The 27,031-nt window shown below is 40.4% G+C and overlaps 1 protein-coding gene across 3 annotated transcripts in view; it reads left to right on the forward strand.

Moving 5' to 3' along the window:
- Nucleotides 1-27,031, forward strand: part of kif1b (kinesin family member 1B) — a 62,590-nt gene that overhangs the window by 31,555 nt on the left and 4,004 nt on the right. Inside the window, exons 16-45 of one of the 3 annotated variants that reach the window (XM_046057146.1) lie at nucleotides 125-204; nucleotides 657-763; nucleotides 1,044-1,127; nucleotides 1,438-1,618; nucleotides 1,733-1,805; nucleotides 9,366-9,471; nucleotides 10,493-10,641; nucleotides 11,632-11,810; nucleotides 12,138-12,275; nucleotides 13,394-13,645; nucleotides 15,504-15,622; nucleotides 17,209-17,294; nucleotides 17,525-17,654; nucleotides 17,987-18,140; nucleotides 18,949-19,039; nucleotides 19,150-19,268; nucleotides 19,408-19,463; nucleotides 20,767-20,875; nucleotides 21,164-21,230; nucleotides 21,424-21,508; nucleotides 22,240-22,345; nucleotides 24,474-24,588; nucleotides 24,678-24,811; nucleotides 24,901-24,962; nucleotides 25,043-25,188; nucleotides 25,366-25,626; nucleotides 25,723-25,794; nucleotides 26,101-26,222; nucleotides 26,363-26,515; nucleotides 26,800-26,992. In XM_046057146.1, the coding sequence (XP_045913102.1) occupies nucleotides 125-204; nucleotides 657-763; nucleotides 1,044-1,127; nucleotides 1,438-1,618; nucleotides 1,733-1,805; nucleotides 9,366-9,471; nucleotides 10,493-10,641; nucleotides 11,632-11,810; nucleotides 12,138-12,275; nucleotides 13,394-13,645; nucleotides 15,504-15,622; nucleotides 17,209-17,294; nucleotides 17,525-17,654; nucleotides 17,987-18,140; nucleotides 18,949-19,039; nucleotides 19,150-19,268; nucleotides 19,408-19,463; nucleotides 20,767-20,875; nucleotides 21,164-21,230; nucleotides 21,424-21,508; nucleotides 22,240-22,345; nucleotides 24,474-24,588; nucleotides 24,678-24,811; nucleotides 24,901-24,962; nucleotides 25,043-25,188; nucleotides 25,366-25,626; nucleotides 25,723-25,794; nucleotides 26,101-26,222; nucleotides 26,363-26,515; nucleotides 26,800-26,992 (3,729 nt within the window). Of the gene's footprint in view, nucleotides 1-124; nucleotides 205-656; nucleotides 764-1,043; nucleotides 1,128-1,437; nucleotides 1,619-1,732; nucleotides 1,806-4,072; nucleotides 7,966-9,365; nucleotides 9,472-10,492; nucleotides 10,642-11,631; nucleotides 11,811-12,137; nucleotides 12,276-13,393; nucleotides 13,646-15,503; nucleotides 15,623-17,208; nucleotides 17,295-17,524; nucleotides 17,655-17,986; nucleotides 18,141-18,948; nucleotides 19,040-19,149; nucleotides 19,269-19,407; nucleotides 19,464-20,766; nucleotides 20,876-21,163; nucleotides 21,231-21,423; nucleotides 21,509-22,239; nucleotides 22,346-24,473; nucleotides 24,589-24,677; nucleotides 24,812-24,900; nucleotides 24,963-25,042; nucleotides 25,189-25,365; nucleotides 25,627-25,722; nucleotides 25,795-26,100; nucleotides 26,223-26,362; nucleotides 26,516-26,799; nucleotides 26,993-27,031 lie in introns of those variants that run through there. The other 2 variants (XM_046057147.1, XM_046057148.1) reach the window with 2 other exon arrangements.

Consider the following 27,031-nt stretch of genomic DNA (forward strand, 5'->3'; position numbering starts at 1 on the left):
TGCCCACTTCATTAACATTTCTAGTACTGGTGTGCTTTCAGCACTGTGGTATATTGATAAAAGTAGTGAAATCCTAGACATAGTTTTTTTTGTAAACTGTCTACCTCTTACATTTCATCTGTAGACTCCACACCTGGTTAACCTGAATGAGGATCCTCTCATGTCAGAGTGTCTACTCTACTACATCAAAGACGGAATTACAAGGTAACCAAAACCTGAATGATGATACTGAAATGCTGCAGAGCGTGCAAAAAGTTTGGAATTTCTCCCAGGCAGGATCTCTGTATTTCACTTCTCCTCTTTTGATGTTTAAGCAAGAGTAACTTTCAGGGTCAGAGAAGGCTGCCTTATAATCTTGCACTGATCTCAAAAAGTTTCACCTTCTGAAGTTACTTTCCTCCCTTCTTTGTCCTTCTGGCCCCCTCAATAGACTATTCCAGTAGAGTATGTTGTTTCAGTTCTGCCCCGGAGTGACAATAATAGATGACAGGATCACAGACAAAAGAAGCTATAGTGCTTTAGAAGTGCTGCCTTCTAAAAGTAATGGTCTAAAGTTTCCATTTAACTTCTGCCACTGACTTTTTTGCCGAAATGGCTGCCAATACAATGAGAGGGCAGTGTTCACACTCTCAAAATGGCCTCTATGATTGTTTCAGAGTGGGTCAGGCTGATGCTGAGAGACGACAGGACATTGTTTTAAGCGGTGCTCATATCAGGGAAGAGCACTGTATCTTCCGCAGCGAGAGGAATGCCAATGGAGATGGTGAGGCCCCATATTATGAGCTTGCTTGCCTGTGTTTGCTTTGGCCGATGTATGTATGTGTAATGAATATCTTGATTACTTTGAATCAAGCAGAGCTAATGGTAAGAAGGAGAAATGGTCTATGTTGCAGATAACTGCAACCCTGAATTACCTGCAAAACAAACTAGGCACTTTGTCAGTAGATGACGTTACACTGGATATATTTTTCCTTTTACCATTTAAAAGTGAACAATGAAGAGCTATTCAGAACTGATGATTGGTTGGTGTGTTTTTACTGAAGTTATCGTCATGCTGGTGCCCTGCGAGAGATCGGAAACCTACGTCAATGGCAAGCGTGTTGAGGATGCAATCCAGCTTCGTTCGGGTACGGATCTAAGTTTTTGTAATAAAGTCGTACATCATTTGTAAATGTCACAGTTGTATGATCTCTGTAGGCCGAGATGAGTTGACTGATTTTCTGATAAGTACAGATAATTTAATTCATATAACGGAGTTTTCCTTTCTTTCATAAATCATAGTCATCACAGCCCTTGTGATGTTCTAAAAAAAAACATGGTGAAAACTAAAGTTTATGGTCCTACATTTATACTGTTTGCACTGAAGGAGCAATGTCTTTACTAATTTCATGCTCTCCATGCTTATTTCTGCCACATGTCTGCCCCACCTTCTTTCAGGTAACCGTATCATTATGGGAAAGAACCATGTGTTCCGGTTCAACCACCCAGAACAGGCCAGAGCTGAAAGAGAGAAGACGCCATCTGCTGAAACCCCCGTGGAGCCGGTGGATTGGACCTTTGCTCAGAGGGAGCTTCTAGAGAAGCAGGGCATCGACATGAAGCAGGAGATGGAGAAAAGGTACGCAGCCCATCTTGCATTTAAATGAATTTCTAATGTTAGGTGTCAACCATGGATTGTGCAGTATATCTTGGATGTGGTGTATCTCACAATATATTTTAACTATTTATGTAGACTCACTGAGATGGAAATCTTGTACAAAAAGGAGAAGGAAGAAGCAGACCAACTTCTGGAGCAACAGCGACTGGTGAGTTCAAATAAGCTGGAACTGAATCAAACCCACTTTGTGAATTTTATGGTTTCAGGTTGTTTTCTGTAATCATCATGTTAGGAGTTTGTAGTCAAGTTAATAGTAACTTCAGAGTGGGTTTAATAGATATTAAGCCATAATTTATGTCTGCTTATTGGAAGTTAGTTACAAGTAAAGGCAGCTTCTTATATCAGCTATATCAGTTTGTGATATTTTGTACGTGACTGAGTGAAATGCACTTCAGGATATCTGTCATAAGTTAAAGCATGCTTTTTTTCTATGGTCAATTACAATTGGAACGCTAGTTTTTGGGGTTTTTTTTGGATTTTACTTGGTTCATTTAAATCTGATTAGTACTAATTCTCACTCTGAGCTCTTACACTTTTGAGATTTTGTGTGTGTGTGTGTGTGTGTGTGTGTGTGTGTGAGAATCACACTTTTACTCTTAGCGCATGGCTGCTCTTCTTGCATGGAAGGTTTTTCTGGTTTGAGACAGATGAGCTTTTTCTTGCCTTCCTCTTGAGTTTAACTGATTTTCTCTAGCAGTTTGAGTGAGAATTAGATTGTAAAGCTTTCCCCTTTTTGAAATTCCTGTTTTCACTTTTCTTGTGTCTTCTATAGTGGATCTGAATCTTGCAAAACAGCAACTTACATCTAAAGTTGATTTGATAATTAAGATCAAACTCATTTAAAACTGATATTATAATATATAGTATATAATATTAGTCCTTATTGGAACACATTGCCTTGTTGTTATAATGTGACGCTGCTTTTGCATGGTTCATGTTAATAGCATGTTTTCTTAACTCATTCCGTACTGGTTCTTGACTTAAGTTGCAGTGTTTGCTGTTGAGCTGGTCAACTTTGAAGTGGCTGTTGATTTGCTTGGATTAGATTTCTTCTCTAGTTTTCTTGCTCTGTTTTGTCCTGAGTTTCATCTCTTCAATGCAGTTGCTGACACGTACAATGCATTGTGATAACAAAAAAAAAAATCCTGCTGTAGTTTTTTGACAGATAGTGACAATGTGGTTTCTCATTGACTTCTTTGGCTACCTCTCTTTGCTAGCCTTACCTGGCATCTGTGTAGCACACTGAGGGCACCGCTCAACAACAGTTATCACTGCTTAAAGATGAATCAATGAATCACAGACCTCTTCTATACTCCGGTGTTTTTTTATGTGCAGAGCTACAAGCATAGGGTTCAGACTCACAGCGACATAACGTGTCCAATTCTAGCCACAGATGCAGTATCATACACAAGACCTGAATCATCTGTCCCAAATGGTTGTGATCTGTAATGTACTTTGTCTACCAAAAAAATGAGAAACTGCATTTTATTTATTTTTTTTTTTTTTCCAACTAACATCTTTCTTGTAGTGGATTAACACTTCCCCTCACTTCTGCCTCTCCTCTCTCTACTGGCTTTCTGATCAACTGCAAGAACACTCTTGTCTTCTAACTCACCGCTAACACTAAAGCCACTCAAAGCTTCTGGACTAAAGGGGAAAGCTCCAAAATCCATCTACATGCATGCCACTGTAGCATGTTTGGGATCCAGCTTTCAAATCACCAAATTTTCAATTGAGAAGAGGAAAATCACAAAACAGTACAGAAGTGCTCCAATCAGCAATCCAATCACCTCTATTGATATTTCTTTTCTAATCATGATAGACATGCTTTACCTTTACTTTTAATATCAATATGCAACATTGGGAACAATATTGTCCAAGCTGATATCCCCATGTCTGAGATGTGAAAAGCCTTGTTTTTTTTACAAGTGGATGTTTTAATTAATATACTTTTATTCATATCCATATCACCATTTCACTCGAGAAAACATGAGAACGACAAACTGACAAGAAAGTCAATAGAAGCCACTGTTTGTCGGATTTTCATTTGTTTTTCTATCTTTGTTTTGAACATGATTCTGAGAATGTGCATATTTCTGGAATCTGCATGTTGCCATACATCTTGTACAGTAATGATGTATGCAAAATATTTAGAAAACATTACTGCAGTGTAATTGTTATCTTTGGGAAATATCCTAAATCTCCGTATTCTGAACTGCAAAATTCTTCTAAGCTGTATTAGATTCTGATTTAACTTGGACTATACTCATGGTTGAAGTTCCCATGTTGCATATTTATACCTTATTCATTCTTATTTTAAAAGCCATCCTTTCATCCTTTCTTTGATTTCCCATTTTAATTTCTCCTTTTTTTGGGGGGAACCATTTGGTTTGTTTCCTGTGTTGTTTTCTCAAGGATGGAGACTCTGATAGTGGGGATGACTCAGATAAGAGGTCTTGTGAAGAGAGCTGGAGACTGATCACTTCCTTGAGGGAAAAGTTGCCCCCCAGCAAGCTACAGACCATAGTGAAAAAGTGTGGATTACCCAGCAGTGGGAAGAGAAGAGAGCCAGTTAAAATGTACCAGATCCCTCAGCGGCGCCGCATCACCAAGGACTCCAAGTGGGTGACCATCTCTGACTTGAAGATCCAGGCAGTCAAAGAAATTTGTTATGAAGTAGCGCTCAATGACTTCCGCCACACACGACAGGAAATTGAGGCACTGGCCATTGTAAAGATGAAGGAGCTTTGTGCGAGCTACAGCAAGAAGGACCCGAACGAGCGGGACTCGTGGAGGGCGGTGGCACGAGATGTTTGGGACACTGTAGGGGTTGGTGATGAGCGCATTGAGGATGTTATTACTAATGGGTCTCGACCAGGAGGGGTTGTTATGGATGACCTTAAGGTGCACATTGATAAACTTGAGGACATCTTGCATGAGGTAAAAAAACAGAATAACATGAAGGATGAGGAGATCCGGGCTCTCAGGAACAAGATGGTCAAAATGGAAAAGGTCCTTCCACTCATCACCCCAGAGGGCCAAGAAAAGTCTCCCAGCATAGGCACTGCTACTAAAGCTGCCATAACTCCAAGCCCTCAAGACGGAAAACCTCCTGTTCCTATAAAGCCTGATGTAGAGGATGGAGATTCACAAACAGGCCAAGGTACAGGAGACGACTCAACCCTAAAGCGAGGAGGCCACATGCGTTGGATGCGTCAAGAGCAGTTACGTCTCAAGAACCTTCAGCAACAAGAGATCTCCAAGCAGCTCCGCCGGCATGCCGGACCACATCGCTTTATACCCCCAGAAGACCGCAAGCTACGCTTCCCCTTCAAAAGTAACCCTAAGCACCGCAACTCGTGGAGCCCCGGTACTCATATCATAATAACAGATGAGCAGGTCATTGAGCTAAAAGTGCCCAAAGAAGCCGTAGAGGAAGAAGAGGGAGAAAGCCTGGCTAAAGAAGGAGTACAGTCTAGAGAACAGATGGCTGCTTCAGTTATCCAAGTCACTCCTCCATTGCCAAGCCCATCAGTTCCGCACAGGAGCAAAGACTTGGAGCAAGGTTTAAGCCAGGGCCACAGACATAACTATAGGAACAACCAACATCAGCAGCCCCATGAACGAGGCCGCAGCAACTCTTTTAATCACCGCCAGCGGCCCTCTGGTTCCATGGAGTCACTGCAGCAGTCCGAAAGCAACCGGAAGCATACACAGGTTTTCTACCAGCCCCGCCACCATCAGAACCAGCCAGCACATCCCCAGCCCCACCAACAACAACAGCCATGCCACTACGCTAGCATGATGTACACAGATGGCAGATTCAATGGCTACCAGCAGTACCATCACACTGACCATGCTAACCCTCCAATCAACTTTCAGGCACCTCCACGAATGCGCAGGCAAATGTCTGCTCCTAATCTAAAAGCCAGCAGAGAGACGACAGTCTGAGTGAGACTCATGGAATGAGGAACTAGTATAATGTACTTTTAGTAGGCAAAGACATTACAGATCACAACAGCTCAGAATCATGTGAGTCAAACAGCTAAAACTGACTGACTTTTGCACTTGATCAGTGTGTTATTGGTTGACCCAAAAGTATTGTATGTATTATAAAAAAAAAAAGACATTTATCATCATCATAATATTTGCCGTTTTATCAGTTTTTGCTGCGTTGTGTGTCATCACTTGCATTGGGAGAGCTATCACAAGGAATTGAAGCAAACAGATAAAGGGACTGCTTTTTTTTTCCCAGAAGAGACATGCCATGCCTACTCTGTTCATTTTTCAGCATGTGTGACAATTCATTAATCATGCTTTGCCAAAATGATCTTCATGGTTGAATTTCTGAGTTTACATCTTTGCCATTTTAAGTATTGATTTATTGTGAATGTTTTTTGCCACTACAGTATAAACACATTGAAATGTCACGTTTTCATTAAGACTTCTGTTGTCAGTATAGCCCACATTAGGAACAGAAAAACACCCAATATTTATTTATTTCTACGTACCATGTAACTGAATGTTAGGATGGAAGAATCGGTTCTCCTTACATGCATCATAAATCATCATTGGCCCAGAACTAAAATCAGAAGACCAGTATGTTGGACATTTTAAAGTTGATTATGGAATAATTGGATGCACTAGTCAATTGTTTTTTCTTCTATCTTTTTAAACAGACTGAAATGGTGGTCAAAGAAAGTGGTATTTGAAGTGCCTTTTTATGCACTAACAATATTAATCCTGCTCTGCAGTTAAAATTCAATATTTTTTCCTCCTCCTTTTTAATTCAGTGCTCATACACAAGGGTTCAGCTAACATTTGCAAAGGAAAATTCAAAACCTGCCTAACCAAACTAACCTTTTAGTAACAACACACTGATTTATTCAAAGTAAGCCACTTAATTGCTCAGTATGTTGCACTTCCTCAAGTCATGGGTAAGCTCTATAATTACTGAAACCTGTATGCTACTGTATACGCTTTATTTTTGAATCCCTTAAAGAATATACCCATATGTTATATATTTCTCTGTCTCTGTCTCTGTCTCTGTCTCTCTCTGTCTGTCTCTGTCTCTGAATCCTGGAGTTTACTAAAGACCCTATGCAATGTAAAAATCACTATGCGGAAATGCCAGGAGATAGGCCTAACTGTCAGGAGAGTTGCACTAAATTGTATCTATCTGACAGTTCAAAACAATGTTCCTTCTCTTCCTATATAAAACACACATCATGAACTGAGCTCTGATTTTCGTTTCATGCAGTTTTAAAATTAAATTTTGGGTTTGTGGTTCACTGAGTAAGCACAGAGTTCACCGTGTCTCAATTGGATGTCCTACAGAGTGTTGTCATGGTTCCCAGAGACTCTCCTTAAAAAATGTTGGCAGGAGGACAAAGGACTTGAAGTGTTTGCATGATGTTATTTGGGAGAACCAACCATGTCAAATGAGATTTTAGGACTGCCTTGTTTTTACTGCATCAAATGCCACATATTCATACACTCTGCATAGATCTACCAGAGTGGCAGTCTATGAAGTCAGTTGTCCGTGTCAGTTTTTTGCCTCTGTGCTTTACCTGCTTCTTATTTGAATTAGTTGCAAGTTTGCCTTTGAATCTGTCTTTTCTTTGCTGTAGCTGTAGCTTTAAAATAACCCATTAATTATTACATTTCAATACCAGATGGCCTTAGAATCATTTTAGAGAAACTGTGACACTCAGCAGGGAGTCGGAGAGACCTTTGAGGACTTATCAGAATGCTAAACTTGGGTTCAGAATGATGAAATGATTGTGTACTAGTTTTGACAGTATATATTCTGCCTTACTATGCTGTAACAAAAACCAAAAGATATATAATGACATATGCAAGTCTAGTCTCTCCACCCTACGTCTGATATCTTTGCTTATCTTTGCATGACATTTACCTTACATTTCCTCATCCCTAATAAATACTCCATTAAAGAATGTAATTTAACATATTCACTGGTGCTGATGAGATGGCAACCAGGTAAGCTGGAAAGTATTCAATGGACAATGTACTGTTCATTTGAAATCTACATATATGTCATTGTTAGGTCTCAACTCAAAGTGTCTGTCGAGTGTTGTATGTCTACTTTTTGAATCTGCAATATCAAGTGCCTCATTGTGGCTGTGTACCAAGTTGTGTTGCTCCTTAATCTTGCACTTTGTGCAAACGGTTAGTGGATATGTGAACACTTGTTTTCACAGGGTTAAAAGAGGATATACCGAATCCCTGTGTTGCTGGAAGTTTATTTTCAAAGTATGACTGAAATAAAATGACATGCTCCAAGTGCAGTTATTTGTTATATATGATTGGTATTTGTTTTTCACTGCTAAAGCAGTTTAGGGACAGAATCAGATTTCACAGGAGTGACCATTTTGAGACGCTGTACAACACCTCAGGTCAGGTTAAAGGTACTATAAGTTCTTAAAATTAATACAGTTTTAATCATTTTTTCTAAAACATTAAATTTGAAAATATTACCTATGATTGTTTTTTCCTTACAAGTTGCAAAGTCCCATTCTTAGCCATTCTTATTACTGTAATCAGGTAAAGCATGATAATGTGCCACAGATACGTAAAGCTGGATTTGTCGGCATTTAGCTCATTCCTTTAGCATGGCTTTGGGCATTGAATTTAGCCCTTGCTATCTTTAAACTTATTTGAAAATTCAAATATTCATGTTTTTAGAACTGCTAAAAATATTTTATTCACGTGATACATTATGGTACACATTGTGTTACCGTAGCCGCTTCATGCAGATGACTACATTCAGTAAAAATTCCAAAGGTTGTTTGAAACGAGAGAATTCAGCTTTTAGCTTGTTGGTAAGGTTTCAGCAGGGAGGAGGTTAACAACGAAAATGAAAAGGCTGCATTGTCTTCCCAGAAGACACTGAACAAACAGGATGAGGTCATCGGGATCACAGAATGTCCTGCTCTGATGACGATGGCGCCCCTCATTGGATTACAGTTGACTCAGCCTCCACCAGCACCTCTCTCCTTCCACTGTAGCCGTCTCTCTCACAATATAAGATAAAGTTTAATTTTCAGAATGTACACACATTTTTGTTTTAGGTTTTAAATTCATTTCATTCTGTTAAAAATTGAGCTACCCATTTAATTATAATCAATAGACAGTAGAAAGTTTTAGAATTCATTGTTCTCTTTTGCTTTTTTTTTTTTTTTTTTTTTTTTAACCAAACTCATCAAAATCTGCTTTTTAGTTTGGAGTTATGTCTTCTATTATTTTATGCTCACTTATTTTTAAATTATCCGTATCCTTTACCGATTTTTGTTTTGCATACGGTGTATACAATATATAAAAACTCACACTAATATGTAGTGTTTTTTTACAGGTCTGGAAATGTACTTTATGAGAAAACTGTCCAAAATGCATGTGTACATCTCATTACACATTTTGTTTTTGTAAACCCAATTTCATGTCACACCCAGCTGCATGAATCATCATGCATGCAACCAGGAACCAAAGGCTTCAGCACTTCAGTCTTTAATGTAGAAATAAAACTCTAGGGGTGTTAATGGAATTTCAAAGTGGAGAATGGGTAGTAATCCCAAACATAATACTGTGTATTTTGGGTTAAAATGTGGTGTAGAGGGCTAGCTGAGCTCAGCTGTGGCTGATGGACAGTTGTCCATGTTCTTTTTCCTCTTCCCTGTGTGTTGGCGTCCAGGTGTACGAGAGCAAATTGCAGGAACTTCAGAAACAGGTGGAGACTATTTCTCTGGTAGCCGAGACACCTGATGAAGAAGAGTTGGAGGAAGAGGAGGAAGAGGAAGGTGTGTACTGTAAATCTTCAGTTCTGCAGATGTACTTAATGTATTTAAGCCCCCACCCCCAATGAAAAAATTAAAAATGCACTTTTCTTCTGCATTTTCTGTCCAGAGCCCAATCTACTAGGATGTGCGTATAGTATTTTCTGTTTCATAATCAAAAGAACTTAAAATCAACTTCATTCTGATTACTTAAAATGTTTTGATATTGGCATACTAATTACTCATTCAAGGTATAACTTCAAAATAGTCCATAAGCAGTATGTTCTCTAATTCCTTTAAAGTAAAGCATACTACTAATAAACAACATTTCACGGGAAGTCTAAAGGACTGTTTTAGTTTTTATATGTTTTAGCCCATCAACTACAAATGTCCTATAAATCACTGGAAGCAATTTTCCAAAGCAAGCTTTCCTTCAGTATAAATATATTTCCCTAATTTCCATTCAGCTGCTAGTTTCCATTCTTTTCGGTCCAGTGTGAACTGTACGTGAACCCACAGGGGTTGATAATCCACCGCTGTAAACATTTTGTTCCCTCGAGTGACACATTTTGACTGAAGAAGGACAAATCAGCTTTGTCTGTCTGACTTGATTGATAATACAGTCCTAATTTTCTCCTGTGGTTACAAACCCTTATTATTTCACCAAAGCTTTAACAGCATCAGAATGATTCACTTTGCTAAATGTTTCTTTGTATTTTGATGACAAACTGTGGCTTTATACAAGAAATCGCTCACATGTCCACATTCTCTCCCTGTTTTCTTCTGGGTCTGCTTGTGGATTTAATGCTTTCCAGCAGCTGACTGTAAATTCTGATATTGACTTGAAATAAACCTGACAACATATTCCACATGATGGGTTACCTAGAATTGCAGACAGTGAAGGAAAGTACTCTGGATTTGTGGTTGGGCTAAGACAAGTAAAAACACTGGTATGGTCCTTTTTGGCTTTATGTGCAGTCACATTGTGTGCGCGTGTTGGTGTATATGAATGTTAACATCACCTCTGTTTCCCGTCTCCCTGCAGTCCCGTGGACTCAGCATGAGTTTGAGCTGGCTCAGTGGGCTTTCAGGAAGTGGAGGTACCATCAGTTCACCTCCCTGCGTGACCAGCTGTGGGGTAACGCTGTCTACCTGAAGGAGGCAAACGCCATTAGTGTGGAGCTGAAGAAAAAAGTAAATAAAAAAAAAAATAAAAATTATATTTTGGTTAACTTTATCGTAGTATAGCACTGGTTAAGGTCTGGTTTTCCAGCTGTGAGACAAAATTAAAAAAAAAACTTGATTTGTGCAGCACAAAACAGAAGAGTTTTACTAAAAAATAAAACATGAAAACAAAAACATTTGGGGACCTTCTAAAGGTGTGATGTTAAAAGTTTACAGATGTGAATCACCCTCGTAGCCATTGGGCATCAGGTTCTAGGATGTGCAATGATGGCGTGACAGCATGATCATGATGTGAAAGGCGCCATAAGATAAAGGTTTTTATTCAGCCTGTGATGATAGTGATTTATTGAATTAGACAATCAACTTAAAACAATGCATGTTTGAGATAATGTAGAAGGCAATCCTTTTAACCTGTTAAGCACAGACTTAATAAAAGCACACAACGTTTTGACATCCAGAGCGAAGTGTTGACTCATTGTCATATGGAGAAATTACATTTTGTTATGAATCAGAAGCTGTTCTGCTGTAGTCCACCTTCCCCGTCAGGAGATCGGTGTGATTTATACTCTTGACCAGTTCTAGGCGCCACATGATTGATACTGGAGACGGTTCGTCTGTCAAGAGGACATTTTAATTTATCTTTGGGGTTCTGTCTGTAATTTATGTCCAATGCTGTTAATTGGTTGAGCATTTTGCCCCCAGAGGATGCTGGGTAGAGAAAAGGCCACAAAATGGATGGATTTGTTTGACCTTTCAACCTTGGTATATCAACCTTTGTATATCTACAGTAAAATAAAACCACACAACAGTGTACATGATAGTTTTGTACAGTACAAGACAGTGAGCACTGCATGTCTTTTAAGTTAACCATAAACAATAAAATCTTCAAGGCAGAATGGATTCTCATGCTTGTTTTTGTTGATGTTTTTGTCTTGACTTGATGATTTTTAAACTCTCCTTTCATACTTCCCCCTTCCAACCTCTTCTCCCATTCTTCAGGTCCAGTTCCAGTTTGTCTTACTTACAGACACTCTGTATTCTCCGGTTCCCCCTGAGCTCCTGTCGCCTGAGCCAGAGAAAGAGCGTGACTCCAGGCCTTTCCCCCGCACCGTGGTGGCCGTAGAGGTTCAGGACTTGAAGAATGGAGCCACACACTATTGGTCCCTTGATAAACTCAAGTAATGCCCATAACATGCTTTAGCTGAGTTAGATATGTTTTAAAATTTAAATACCTAGCCATGCAACATATCATCCATTATGCACATTCTGTGTTAGAAATCATCAATCACTACAGGCTGCTTTTGCTCAAATGTTCAGATCTCTCTTTCCTCCATCAGCCTGTTACCAAATCATTTCTCATGCCTTTGGTACCAGAAAAAAGCTAAAAAAAATACAATAAATTATCTGTACATCTCGCAGCATCATTTCCCTCCAGCCATTAAGTGAGCTGTAGATACTCTTTCTGCTTCTCATTAATGTTAAGTGCACTCTGTTGTCATTTGCAGGCAGAGGCTGGACCAGATGAGAGAGATGTATGACCGTGCTGGAGAAATGGCCTCCACGCATCAGGAGGACGGCGAGGGCACTCTGACAGGAAATGACCCCTTCTATGACCGCTTCCACTGGTTTAAACTTGTGGGGAGGTACGTAACGCAGCTACAGAAACCATACATACACACAGTACTGCATGTGTTACTGTAGCTGACTGTTTGTTTGAATGCTGTTTCTTGTGCCTGGTGTTGTTTGTGTGAGTTGTAAGTAACAGATTTTGTTTTTGTGGCTCACTAATTCGATATGGCTTTTGTGATCCATTTATTTAAAATGGGTCTGTGTATTTACTTCCATTCCATTTTTCATTTCCACGCTCACATTGTGTCACACAGATTCATCTTCTGTCATTAGAGTCACATGTGTCAGTGATATCACATGTTTTGGCATCATGCTTTATCGTGTATGTCTGGTGTTATTTTGTTGCTCATCATAAGTCTTTTTAATGTATTTTGTTTTGTTGTTTATAATTTGATGTTACATTTGTGGTTGTATTTGGTGCTTTTGGTTTCATGTCATTTGTCAGTATTCCTTTGTGGATTCTTTATTTTTCTTTATCACATTTTCTTTTGACATTTGTGTTTTCTTTTTCATCATGAATGATGTAATTTTTATTTATCCATTGTATCATTTTGTGCTGTTTGTTGCCATTCTCACGTTGATATCCCTTTCAGTTCATACAAAAGCTTGTGAACAACATTGTGGATGAAGTGCAAATGTGTGGCATTTTGTATGTTATCCTCTTTCAGCCAGCATACATTAGGAGACTTATACGTTAATCCTTTTAAAGTGGCATTTCATTTTGGTATAAAATAGTCATGTTTCCATAAACTGCTGTGACACCTTGAAGCTTCTCGTAATACCGTCTCTTTATGAAATTAATCCATCTGTTGTATTTGCAGTAGCTTCAAAGTAGTGGTAATAGAAAACATTATTTTCTTAATTGATTTGGTTTAGCTAATAGTCATATTATCATTATGTAGAGGAAAAATAACCATGATCCTTCTTTACACATGGTTACAGATGGTTCTATGTCACTAGTTATATGAAAATATCAAAAAACATACTCTTTGTGAGAAAGCAATACCAAAATGAAATCACTTCTAAGCATACTTAATGAAGCAGCCTGTTTAACTCAACTATTGCTCCATTGTTACCTTTCCTTGGTTCTTGCCACGGTTTCCAAACTACCAACCCCCCCCCCCAATCCCAGCTCCCCCATCTTCCACGGTTGTGTTAACGAGCACCTGGCCGACCGCACGCCCTCGCCTACCTTCTCCACGACTGACTCCGAGATCACCGAGTTGGCGGACGAGCGCCAGAGCGAGATGTCTGACTTGATTGACGACGAGGCGTTCGTGGACGACACCAGCTCAGACGCCGGCACCGAGGAGGGCTCGGACATCTTCAGCGACGGCCAGGACCCCTTCTACGACCGCTCCCCCTGGTTCATCCTGGTGGGAAGGTTGGTGACTGGCACTGGCATTCCCACGTCCTCCACACACAGGCTGGGACATGAGTTTGGGCGGGTGCTGGCTTTAGTGTTGATTTTTAATTACACAGATGTTGAGCAAAGGCGGGGAAAGAAATAAAGATTGAGTGCAGGTGAGAAAACACCACCTTTTTAAAAAAACATCACGCAAATGAATGACACTTAACATTTCATAAAACAGGTTTCATTGATGAATGTCTATGAAGATGTGTTGAAACAGATGATGGACAGACTGATGTTGCACCCGACAACAGTGTTCAGTAGAGAGATGGTAAACCAGAAGTATATAAGATACAAGATATAATTGTATGTTTTTATTATGTCAGCTGGCAAATCAGAATCTTTAAAAAAATAAAAAGTGAGCAAGTACCGTAAGCATATCACTTATCAATTATCAGTTAAGCCCTCCTTGGTGAAAGAATAATTTCAGAATCAGATCATGTATTTATAGTAGCTTTGCAGAGATAAATTGGGCCAGTTTTGAATTTAACGTGATTAGTCATACTTCTGTGCTCACAGGCCTGCTTTGTATGGGTTACTTTTAATTTAGACTCCGTTCCCAAAAATTGAAAAGCCACCATCCTTTTCTCTCCACATGCTCCCAGCGTGATGCCTCATCCCCCGCTACCATCACAGAGCTGACTGTATTAACTCTCATCTGCGTGTGACGTACATGTATTTGCTGTGACTAAGTTTATTAGCTGTCTGTCATTTTTTTTTATAACTTGTTTAATTATTTTTGTTTGTTTGTTTATTTATTACAGTACACGAGGCATTTGTTTTTAAAACCTTGTTCGTTTTAACATTGCTCTTGGAATGTATTATAGGTAATTAACTCACTGGTAGTTGACAGCCACGTAATCATGCTTATCTGTATATTGTTTTAATTCATTGTCAAGATGAGACGGTATGCTGCAGCAGCACTGGAAATCACAGCACACGTTGTACCGAGGCTGTAGCCTCAGCGCTGTAAACAGCATAGCTTTGTAATAAACAGCGTCAATGTCATAATAAGACGACAGATCAATGCAGGCGTCAAGCCAGCCAGACGCTGCAACAGCCGTAGCTTGGCTATCTTCGTCACTATGACTTCAGAGATTTTACAGATTGATACCTCCCCTCCGCCTTGGCCTTGAGTCTCCCAGCAAGAGCTGGGAGGGGAAGGGGGGAAGGCGAGAAGGGCAACAGATAAAGAGCAGGTCACCAGGGTTGCGGCAAAACAAATCAAGTCCCACAAAACAAAATGTCAGCAAGTGTGTGTGAGTGAGAGACTAATACGACACAATAAACCCAGTCTTTTATAGACTTTACTGCCGCATCCCAGGCGATCTGTCATCACCCTGTCTCACAGTTTAAAAATAAATTGGATGGTTTAAACTGCTGCTGGTTTCAGTGCCCTGGAGCATGTATGATCTTATTTGAAATCTCTCCTTTTTTGTATTGCCTGTTCCTTAACATAACTGTCACTAATATGTTTCTGTATGTTATTGTAGTTATTAATATATGCTAAACACTGGAAATGTTTGTGCACATTATAAGATGTTCAAATCATTGGAAAGACATATTTGTCCGTCTGTAGATAATGTAGAGCTACCAGAAAATTATCTCTGTCACAGCTCAGATATTTTTGTGGATTAAGTAATTTGCTTTCAGTGGGCTTCATTAAATGCGACAGATGACATGGCAGTTAGATAACAAAAAAAAACACACTGGATCTCACGACTGCAGCAGTCATTCCACACTCTGCACCAGAATTTGGTTTTCACGTCTCTCTCCTCTTTCTCCTCTCCTCTCTCCTTTTTTTTTTATTTATTTATTTTTTTACTCTCAGAGCTTTCGTGTACCTGAGCAACCTGCTGTACCCTGTACCGCTGGTGCACCGTGTTGCCATAGTAACAGAGAAGGGCGAAGTGCGTGGTTTCCTGCGTGTGGGGGTTCAGGCTATAGCTGGTGAGTAATTAATGAGAATCTCTGATGAGCAACACTGTTAGGATCTTCATGCACAGGTTACTCATTTGTGGGATATTATCCTTGTGAAGCAGACTTAGTTATTTCTTAATTATTTGTCATCCTTTCAGAGAAGTATTTATTGTTATGCGTAATGGAGCGGTTACTCTGTATCAAGTCCATGATTTTGTGCCGTGTTCATTTATTGGTTTATTTAAAATTAAAGACGGTGTACAATAAATGTAGGGCACCAGATATAGCCCAATGCTAATTTCCATCACTTGTACCTGGTCATGTATACAATGTAATATCGTTTTTCCTTCCACATTACACATGTAGGACAGAGTGGTGCGTATACATTCAGAGAGGCATTATCAGGCCTTAGTGACAACATGACTTTCAGCCTTTTTTTCAACATTAGTGTCAAACTGTCTAATATTTGTAGGGATAGCATTCCACTGTTTTTTTATGTAATTGAAAAAGCAGTTTGAGCAAATTTTGTCAAGCAATGTTGTATATAATACCTGGAGCTGTTGGAATAAATTGTTTAAAGGACAGAGGGAGCTAAAACATGCAGTATCTTTATAAAGTAAACTGGTGATAAACAACAAATTAAAAAAGCCTCCATAAGTTGTATTTATTAATAATCTTACAGTAGTGGAATGAGTTTGCTTTTTTGTCCAGTGTTTTAAGAGTGCTTTAAACAGTTTACAGTGGTTGTGTTGTTGTTGTACAGGCCTGTGACCAGGAGGTGGCACAAGATGACATATGTGATAATATAATAAAGTGCATGTACATCATTGCTGCACCTAAGTAATTTTAAATACATCTGAAATGTATTAAACTATATTTGATTTGCCCAGGGGACTCAGCCAGGGACCTGGCGGTTTTTAACGATAGAAATGCGGCAGCGGATGCTGTAACGTTATATGGATCGGATATGCCCAACACTTGCAGTTTGTGTTCATATCTTCCTTTTTCTTTTTTAAGTTGAAAGGTGATCCAAATAAAATTTCACTGCTTTTGCGGCATCTGTATGGGGGAGTCTTCTACCTTTTCTCCTTTAAATAAGTTTTCTATATTAGGGGTGTTAAGAAAAACATATTTGGGTACATTAAAGACCAACATGAAATAATCTGTCAGCTATTTTCTCTGTAACCCTTGTGAGTTATAAAACGACTTGCTTTGTGTTAATTTACAGTGAACATGTATGACAGTGTGATCTGCATTCATTTGTATCTGGACATTAGCACAGATGATTGATATAGATACCAAGCAGAGGTATAGAACGGCGGTCCAACAATGAACCCATGAGTTACCCAAACAGTGCAGTCTACTCTTATATGTGTCACAATCTTTTTGATATGTAGATACCAAAATATATTTAGGTAATAACTAGATAAAGTATGGGTCTAACGTCTATTTTCATATCAGCGTGAAAACATTTTGAAGAACCTTCCAAGCCACCGATCTGGTGGCAAAGAGAAAATTCCCTTAGATTCGGTGTATTCCTTTTGATGTCCTTTGACAGTTTAAGGCAGCTGCGTCTGTGATAAATCCTGATAAGAGGATGGTTTGTCTCTTTGTAGCTGACGAGGAGGCCCCAGACTACGGGTCAGGAGTAAGACAGTCAGGAACCGCCAAGATCTCCTTTGATGATGAGTACTTCAAAAAGGTAAGCCCTGCGTCAGATGAAAGTAGTTTCCAACTTCAAGACACGTTTTTTTTCTGCCCCTGAGAGCGTGGGTGTATAATATTTGGGTTAAAACATGAAAGCAGTTGTAGAAGTTGTGCTTTGTTGTTTACAGTTTTATACTTTTTGTTTAGTTTGTTTATTCCTTTTTGTCTCCAGCTTTATGCTAATCTCCCTCCTCTCTTGCATCTGTCTCCTTTTTGTCCAATCAGAATGACTTTCCCTCCACGGTTATGACCCGCTCCGGCTTGTCCCTGGAAGAGCTGCGCATTGTGGAGGGTCAGGGTCAGAGTTCAGAGGTCATCACACCCTCAGAGGAGCTCAACAGAATCAATGACATGGGTATGGCCACCAGACCTTCACCTCTCCACTCGTAAAGTTCGACCTTTCAACCCAATGGGAAACACACTTGGCAGATGGTCCTGTTGAATGTGAAGGGGGACTTTAAATGTATAGTTATGGAAATGAGACGGTTTATTTATTCTGTAAAGGTACTAAAGGCTGTTTGATGAGTGAACAAATCACAAGGCTGATATTGTGTAGAAACCAGTGTGATCGTATTGTGCAGAGGTTAGACTTCATAGGGAGATCCAAAGCACAGGTGCAGTTGCAGGTCATTTTCAATAAAATCACAGCTCAAGTCCTCCTAACCTCCCCCCTGTGGCTTTCTTCAGACCTCAAGCTGGGTAACATCGCAGAGACCAAGCTGAGTCTTGGTGACGATCTGGCAGGCCAGCTGGAGGTTGGCAGCATCTTTACTTTCCGTGTCACTGTGCTCCAGGCCAGCGGCGTCCCACCCGAGTACGCGGATATCTTTTGCCAATTCAAGTGAGTCCACACTCCTCAAAATGACAGCGTGTCCCATGTGGTGTCTTATATCTTACTGTTGAGAGACAAGTAATGTTGTAAATGTAGTAATAACTATTCAGTTAATTTAATTAATGCTCATAAAAGAGCTTTACTAAGGGAGAAACCAATATAACAATAGTTAGAGCTGGGTAATAAAACAATAATTATAAATATCGCACTATAATTTTCCTCTAACAATATAACAAATGTTCAATAAATGTTTGATGTAATTCATTTTAATCACGAGCGAATTAGCACTTAATCTTTCAATTAAGATATTTATTTTGTTGTGGAAAAGGGAATGAAAAAAGATTTTACTCATGCATAGCTGTTGAAAAAAGATTTTATCATAATTGTTTTGAATGTGTTTGTCATGTTCTGAACATAAAGAAAAGCTTTAAAACCACAATTAACCATCTGGTTTCTTCAACTTTCACTCAGGAGCAAAAATCAGCCTTTAAACTTTTTTGGCCATATCGCCCAGCCCTATCAATACTATTAGTACGACAATAGAAATGTAGATGGCATTTTGTGACTGTAGGTTTGAAAGACATTAGAATTGAGTTTACTAATCAAATCAGTAAGACAATAGATAGAAATAGAGTAGAATAGAAAAAAAACAACATTCACATTGCCAATAGAGAAAAAAAAAAACAACCTGAATTCTTAAAGTTGATGACAGTTGTTCATCTTTTGTACCATAAGAGAAGATGCAGATTTTGAACACACTCCTCTTGTTTCCGAATAATTGTGACCCCCTGATACTCATTTGTCTTTCTTTCCTTAGTTTTCTGCATCGCCATGACGAGGCTTTTTCCACAGAGCCTCTGAAGAACGCTGGCAAAGGAGCTCCTCTGGGCTTTTACCACGTCCAGAACGTGAGTGCACATGCTCACACTTGCACACACACACAAGCTGTACTTCAACAACTTCATGTTAATTAATTTTGGCAACACCCCTTTCTTTTCTCCACTGTTCACTTGAGCAGATTTCAGTTGAGGTCACAGAGTCCTTCATTGAGTACATCAAGAGCAAGCCCATCGTGTTTGAAGTGTTCGGCCACTATCAGCAGCACCCGCTGCATCTTCATGGCCAGGACCTGATCAGGTGGGTAGGGTAAAAAAAAGAAGTGGAGATCCATTTCTTTAAACAATGGTTTTCAAACAGGTTAGAAAATAATTCATATTTAATTTATTTATTTTCCTACTGGCTTCTGTATTTTTTAATTGCATGTTTATTTTTACAGTCCTCCAACACCTTCAAGGAAATATTATCCTATCCCCATGCCTCTGTCTAAACCAGGTAAGGATATTAATGGCATCGCACCACTCACTGTAACATCAATATGTTAATTCACCTGTCACCCTCATTGCAGCATATTTCTTGTTTGTTACTAGCATGCCTCATATTTCTTCCACTGTTCTTTCATTTCTGGCTTCCTTTTGGATTTTTTTTTGTCTCTTATTAAATCATTCTCCCACCATCCATAATCCTCTTACCCAACTCTGTCCTCCCTCTTCTCACTATTCGTACATCATCATACACTGAAACCCAAGACCATACGCGTAAGATAGAGTTGATCCGCTACCTGATGACTGGCTATGTGAACGGCAAAGTGCTTGACACGCTGTCCGAGCACGCCAACGCCCTGGCCTCCTCTGCCGTGGCCAGTCTGGAGGATGAGGCTGACCAGCTCTCTCACTTCCCGTTCCTCCCAGTGCACAGTGACCCTGTGCTAATTGTGCCCAGGCACCATGGTTGGTACAGCGGAAACTGTAGTTGCGAACAGGCCAGGCATTAGATGCACCTGTGTTGTAGTGATTAGGCTAGTGCTTTGCTCATGTGGTGCTGTGTGACTGCAGGCATTAGCAGGATAAAGCTCTGCAGTGGTTATGTGTGCTACACCCCGCTGCAGGTCTATGTAGGTCCAGTCAGCTAAGTCCAGCCCTCCCCCCGCCACTTACAAACTGACCTGAGCTGACACCTTCAGGTAAATCTGCTGCATATGCTGAATCGTAAGCCAAATAATGAAATGAGTATTTATCATAATCATAGATGATCACTGACAAAGCATTTACAGCATAAATCAAAATCCAGGGGGTCAAGCCTTTATAGGTTCAGCTGCATTCAAGTTATGGCAGTTTTCATGTGGAATAAAGTTAATTTCAACCATATTGAACACAAATGAGCGTAGCTGTGTGCCTCTGATATTATCCTGTTTCAACAGGAACATAATCCTGATGTGTCCGACAGCAGGGTGCTGTCAGTGGTGGTATAATCTGTCATTTAGCTCCTCATAGCATTTCTGTAGGTGCAACTGTTGGGTTTGAATAGGATTTGAAGTTTTCTGTGTCACATCTTATTTCAGTAAACTTAATGACTTGATATTAACACATCCTTTAAATGTTGGTATTACAGTATGCGTAGGTTAATGGCTCAGTATCCAGGGTCAGCAGTGTGTTCACATTTCCAGCTTCCATTTCTTAATCCAATTTATATAGTTAATATCTATCCCATATTGAGGCAAATTACATTTTTTAATATCGTGTGTGTGTGTGTGTGTGTGTGTGTGTGGTGTGTGTGTGTGTGTGTGTGTGTGTGTCAGTTCCAGCCACCAAGTTGAACACCATCACTAAGTCCAACCTGGGTCAGTGCGTCAGCAAGTACGACCTGCTGGTCTGGTTTGAGATCAGCGAGCTGGAGCCCACCGGAGAGTGAGTGTCTACACATTCATCATGTATTCACGTGCAGCAGCAAATGTTCTTTGTGTCATTTTAAAAAGACACACAATGTGGGATGTCAGATTTACTTCAAAGTGCTCGTACCAATACTAAAAAGAAAGCAATACTTTCAAACTTGAAACGGTTTCAGCATGTTTCAACTTTGTCTTTGAGCCAGAATAGTCCATGTCTTATTTTATAATACAATTTGTGAACTACTCCTAAAGCAAACATGTGTAGTTTGAAGTGTTCAGGCAGAGTGTGACCTCCTTCCCTCCACAGGTACATCCCAGCTGTAGTGGATCACAGCGGAGGACTGCCCTGCCATGGCACCTACCTACTGCACCAGGTATAGGAGATCTACTCAATTCCTACTAAATGTTCATTTTATAAGGTGGACTTGACCATGTTAAAGGCAAAGTCATATTTTTCTTTCTAGCGAACCATTAAATATTGTTTCTTCTTATAAGAAACATTTCGAAGCTTAATTTTGTCCAAGCCGTGTCTACTCTGACCCTAAGCTCCTGTCGTCTGTGCTGCAGGGGATCCAGCGGAGAATCACAGTGACTCTCATTCATGAGAAGGGGAGCGAACTCCACTGGAAGGACGTGCGCGAGCTGGTCGTGGGTGAGCAGTCTTACCTCAGGGATTACTATAGTTAGAGAGAAGCGGGTGATGCTACATGTTTCCTTCCTCGTTCACACAGCACCATCAGGGGGCGATATGATAAAACACCTTTTTTTATCTCAAAGGAAGCTTAGTTTGGGAGGCAGCACTGAAAATATTATTTAAGTAATAAATGCAGTCTGGGGAATTGTGTCTGCTTCGACTCTGCCTCTCTCTATAAGCAGTTTAAACTGTAGCTGTAGCTGATGGGTGAAATAATTACATTTCACAAGTTAGACTTTGAGCTGCTGACATTCTTATCTAGAGAGGCTCAAAAGTAAACAGGCATGTGTTTGGAGTAGAGCTTCAGCGATTAATCGATTAGTTGTCAGCTATTAAATTAATCGTCAAGTATTTTGATAATGGAATCATTGTTTTGAGTAATTTTACTCTTCTATGTCAGATAATCACGGAAAATATTTGGGTTGTGGACAAAACAAGGAATATGAGTATGTCATCTTGGACTTTGGGAAACACTGATTGACATTTATCACTGTTTTCTCACATTTTATAGACCAAATAATTTATCGGTTAATTCGGAAAAATAATCGACAATGAAAATAAGTTGGAAGTCTCTCTGCTGGACACTGTGAGATTAACTACTGTTCCTATATTAGGCATTTATATTCCAGCTAAAAGATCCCTTTCGACAACAAGATGTTGACGTGTTGTGCTGCTCTGTGTCCCACCAGGTCGTATCAGGAACAAGGCTGAAGTGGACGATAGCGCTGCAGATGCTGTCCTGTCCCTCAACATCATTTCTGCCAAGAATATCAAGTCATCCCACAACTCAAACAGGTAGCTGAAATGCACACATACTTCGAGACTTTGCCTATCTTGAATCCACGTGTGCTTAATACACAGGATATATTCAGTAGACACAACATTTCAAGTAGGATTGGGCGATCTTCTATATTTTCATAACGTCTGATCATGGCTGCTAAAGATCACCGATTGACGATCTGATCGGCAGGGGGCGGTGTTACAATGCGACATGTTAGTGAAATGCCAGCATGGAAGAAACAGGCTTATTAGCTTTAAGAGAAACCACCAAGAAATGCATTCTAACGTTAAGATAGCTATACTTATTAGCTAGGCTTCTTACATGCTTGCTTATAACTTATTCGAAGGTGGGTCTCCGACATTGACAGCGTTGTGTTAAGAAAACAGATAGACTAACTTCTTAGAGTTAACTTAAATGCATTAGTTTTTCTATAAATATTCCGTTTGTGAGAGAGAGAGAGGGAGCGAGCAAGCGGAGGTGCTGAGCGAATCTATGCACTGCGGGCAGCTCCACAGTGAATTATAATTTTACTCCTGTTAAATAGTATTTATTATGTGGCGGTCAGCGTTGATATTGTGGTGTGTGGTTTTGCTACAAATAAATCATTGAAGGGGAAGGTCATCTTAGTTAGTGAGTTAATATCGACCCATGAAAAACCAAATGCTGATCATCCCTTCAATTGTCGATAGCGATCCAACCGCCAATCAGAACAACCCTAATTTCAAGATGTAAATGCACTTATTTGTTGACATTCTGCTTTTATTCTGTTCAATTTTTAGTCCAAGCCTTCCTTGAAACATGTTTTTTTTTAATACAGCAAATGTCATCACAGTTTTTTTTTGTCTTTTTAATTGTTGCCACATATTGTAGCTGATTTGTTTCTTAAAAGCAGCTGGAGGTCAGAAACGGTTTCAGGCAATATCTGTGGATGTGTCCATGTCTTTATATTTGCCAAAGGCAAAGTGAAATCATTGCACGACCATTTCCATTTCCACTGCTGTTAATTTTCTCATTAGTTTGCTCCATTGTCTCTGTTGCCTGACTCTCTGTGCTTCTCTCTTTTTTTCTGTGCACTCTCTTTTTCCTCCTGCTGCGGCTGGACTCTTGATTGTGCTCAGGCTTTCTATTGATAAGGATATTGATAGGTACCAGTGACCAGAGAACATAAGGCTCCTTCAGTGAAAGACCTTTATGCTTCTCTTTAGTTTTATAGATTCATAGAAATAAGTTTGTGCTTTAGTTAGCATGTTGCATTAGGTCTGCCTTTATTTCCGCCAACATTCAGTGTCTGAAGAAACAAATCCTATTTCAAATGGTTTATGGACAAGTAAAGGCAATCTTAGATGCAAATGAAACCCCTTTTTTGTATTAGTTTGTGTCATGGTATGTTGATGTTCTGTGGCACCCAGATTGCAAATGAATGTTCTCAGCTGTTATTCACTGTATTTCATTACAACCAAGGCCAATGAGGCACCAACAAGGCAGTTCTGCCTCTCAGTCTGTGGGCAAGAGTGCCCCCTGCTGCCACAGACAGGAACAGTGTGACCCCTGAAAGAGCCTCACAAACAGACGACCTGTTAAAATAGCAGTAAATTTGTGTGTGTGTGTGTGTGTGTATATATATATGTGTATATATATATATATCTGTAAAGTAGTCTGATAGTCTTTGCATTGATGCTGTCAGGTACATTATGTGTATGATAGGTTAAACCTGACATGCAGAACATATAAACCCGATATTCTACTTGCCACCATTTGGGTTTGTGTCAATTGACACACACAGCTCGCTGCACTCGGCACATTCCTGACACTCCTGTTATCTATTGTGGCTCCTGATCACGTTGTGTCTATTGTCAAGCTTTACCACCTCAGTGTGCTTTCTCACAGCTTGTCTAGGGATAAGTGTGAGGTCCGCTTCAATTGCTGCACGGTGTTCACCGCCAAATCTGTCACAGTTGTACTCACGTTGTCAATTACAGAACAGCATCTCACTCTCTATGTTACAAAACTGGGCTCTTCCTCTGTATCCACACAGATCCTGCACAAAGCACAGACTAGGACCTTATAGTAGATAATACTAAGATAGCTGATGTCTCTGTAAAAAAATTTTATAGCTGAAGAAATTTTTGTTTTCCTCTTCAGGACTTTCTACCGCTTCGAGGCCGTGTGGGACAGCTCCCTGCACAACTCCCTCCTGCTAAACAGAGTCACTCCATATGGAGAGAAGATCTACATGACCCTGTCTGCTTATCTGGAGGTCAGTCATTTCTCTTCTGTGTTGTTTTTTTTGGCGTTGAGCTCTATATGTTGAGACTCTGGATGTCAACACAGCTCTTCTCTTCACAGCTGGACCACTGCATTCAGCCGGCCATTATTACCAAAGACATCTGCATGGTCTTCTACTCCAGAGACGCAAAGATCTCCCCTCCCCGTTCCCTCAGGAACCTCTTTGGGAGTGGATACTCCAAAACCCCTGACTGGTAAGACTTCAGACTGATGTCCATTTCTATTTGGATCATGTTATAATCCATACAGTTTACTTAAAACAATATCCCTTTCTTCATTACAGCAATCGAGTCACCGGCATCTACGAGCTGAGCTTGTGCAAGATGTCTGACACTGGAAGCCCAGGTGAGCAGACTCAAACTCTGCCAGTTTTATCGTGATTCCTCTGAGAGCTTCACCCTAATGAGTGCTTTCGCCCTGAGCAGGGATGCAGCGGAGGAGGAGGAAGGTCCTGGACACATCAGTGGCTTATGTGCGTGGAGAAGAGAACTTGGCCGGCTGGAGGCCCAGAGGAGACAGTCTCATCCTGGAGCACCAATGGGAGCTGGAGAAAATGGAACAGCTGCATGAGGTGGGTCCTTAAAAATCACATTCACCCCCAAAATTTTATGAACCTGCCAATGCTTTCTTTTGTCTCCCTACTATGTCGCTGTCCAACCACTGACAGAAAAATACCTTCTTTCCTTTTAAAAAGTTTCTTTTATGATGGAAATGTGCACCTAACTCTCTCCCCCTGTCATTCGTCCAGGTGGAGAAGACCCGCCACCTGCTCCTGCTGAGGGAGAAGCTTGGAGAGGCGGCACCAGTGGGAACAGCTCCCACCACCAAGTCCCTGAGCGAGTCGCTGTCGCCCAGCATGAGCTCAGGCACCCTGTCCACCTCCACCTCCATCTCCTCGCAGATCTCCAGCACCACCGTTGAAAGCGCCATCACGCCCAGCGAGAGCAGCGGCTACGACTCCACCGACATCGAGAGCCTGGTGGATCGGGAGAAGGAGCTGGCTACTAAGGTGAAAGCAAATTCAGCATTATGGGATATTAACAGTTCAACAGCTGCCTTTTTCTCCTCGGCAGAACAGCTCAGTCTCATCTTTGTTCTCTTGTAGTGCCTGCGCCTCCTGACACACACCTACAACAGTGAATATAACCAAGTGGTCAACAGTATCAGTGACTGCAAGGTGAGTTATGATAAAAAGAAATTAAAATAACTAACTAAACTAACGTGACTACAGTGTGATGTCTCACTAAATTCTACTGAATTCCAGATATTCTTACAATAGTTTTGAAAGTAGTTTATACCTGTACAGTGTCTGGTTTAGCTGCATCTCACTGCTCATTGTCTGTAGAGATGTAGCAAATAGACAAGTGACTTAAATTAACATTTCTTAATAATAATAAATAAATGTATTTTTCCTTTTGCAGTGTTTGCCTTGGAAACATAAAACAGTGTGTTTTAACAAATATTTCTTGCTCGTTTTCTTCAGCTGTCTGACATCTCACCAATCGGTCGGGACCCGTCGGTGACCAGCTTCAGCAGCGCCACCCTTACCCCCTCCTCCACCTGCCCCTCTCTGTCTGACTCCCGCTGTGGTTCAATGGACCAGAAGTAAAACTCCTCTTTAATTCATAATTTGTCTACATATCTAGTGCCTGTATAAAATATACTGGAAGCACAATTCATTTTTGGAGATGTAATTTATTGGGGGCTATCCCCAGGATGCTAACTTTGAGTATTGTGTCCCTAAGGACCCCAGAGAACAGCTCCCGTGCCTCCAGTCCTTCCTGCTCGGATTATGAAAACTTCCCGATGGTTCCCACTCTGGAGACTTCCTACCTTGCACGGGCTGGAAAGAACGAGTTCCTCAACTTGGTGCCTGATATTGAAGAAATGAGGCCGGGGTGTGTGCCGACATGTTCGCTCTTTTGCTATTATTTTAGTCTTTTAGGCTTTTCTTTTCCTTTCACTTTTATGTGCAGTGATTCAATTTCTAAAAGTCAATATGAGATGCATCTCACAGCCCAAACAAAAATAGATAATCCTGTTTTCTAATCCAAGCCGAAATGATGTGAATCGATTTGCACTGCTGAACCTGGGTGCATTCACCTGGAAGCAGAAAACAAGCACTTCCTCAAAACTAAATAATTTAACTAATTAGGTCATTCTTTTTTTGGCTCCTTTTCAGATCTGTAGTGTCCAAGAAAGGTTTCTTAAGCTTCATGGAGCCGCGCTCCAACTCGTGGGTGAAGCACTTTGTTGTTGTGCGCCGGCCCTACGTCTTTATCTACAACAGCGACAAGGACCCGGTGGAGCGGGGTGTCCTCAACCTCTCCACAGCGCAGGTCGAATACAGTGAAGACCAGCAAGCCATGCTCAAGGTAAGAGTTATTCCTGTGTCTCAACATCTGATCTGCAGC

Source organism: Micropterus dolomieu, linkage group LG08, assembly GCF_021292245.1.
Source record: "Micropterus dolomieu isolate WLL.071019.BEF.003 ecotype Adirondacks linkage group LG08, ASM2129224v1, whole genome shotgun sequence".
NCBI classification, from domain to species: domain Eukaryota; kingdom Metazoa; phylum Chordata; class Actinopteri; order Centrarchiformes; family Centrarchidae; genus Micropterus; species Micropterus dolomieu.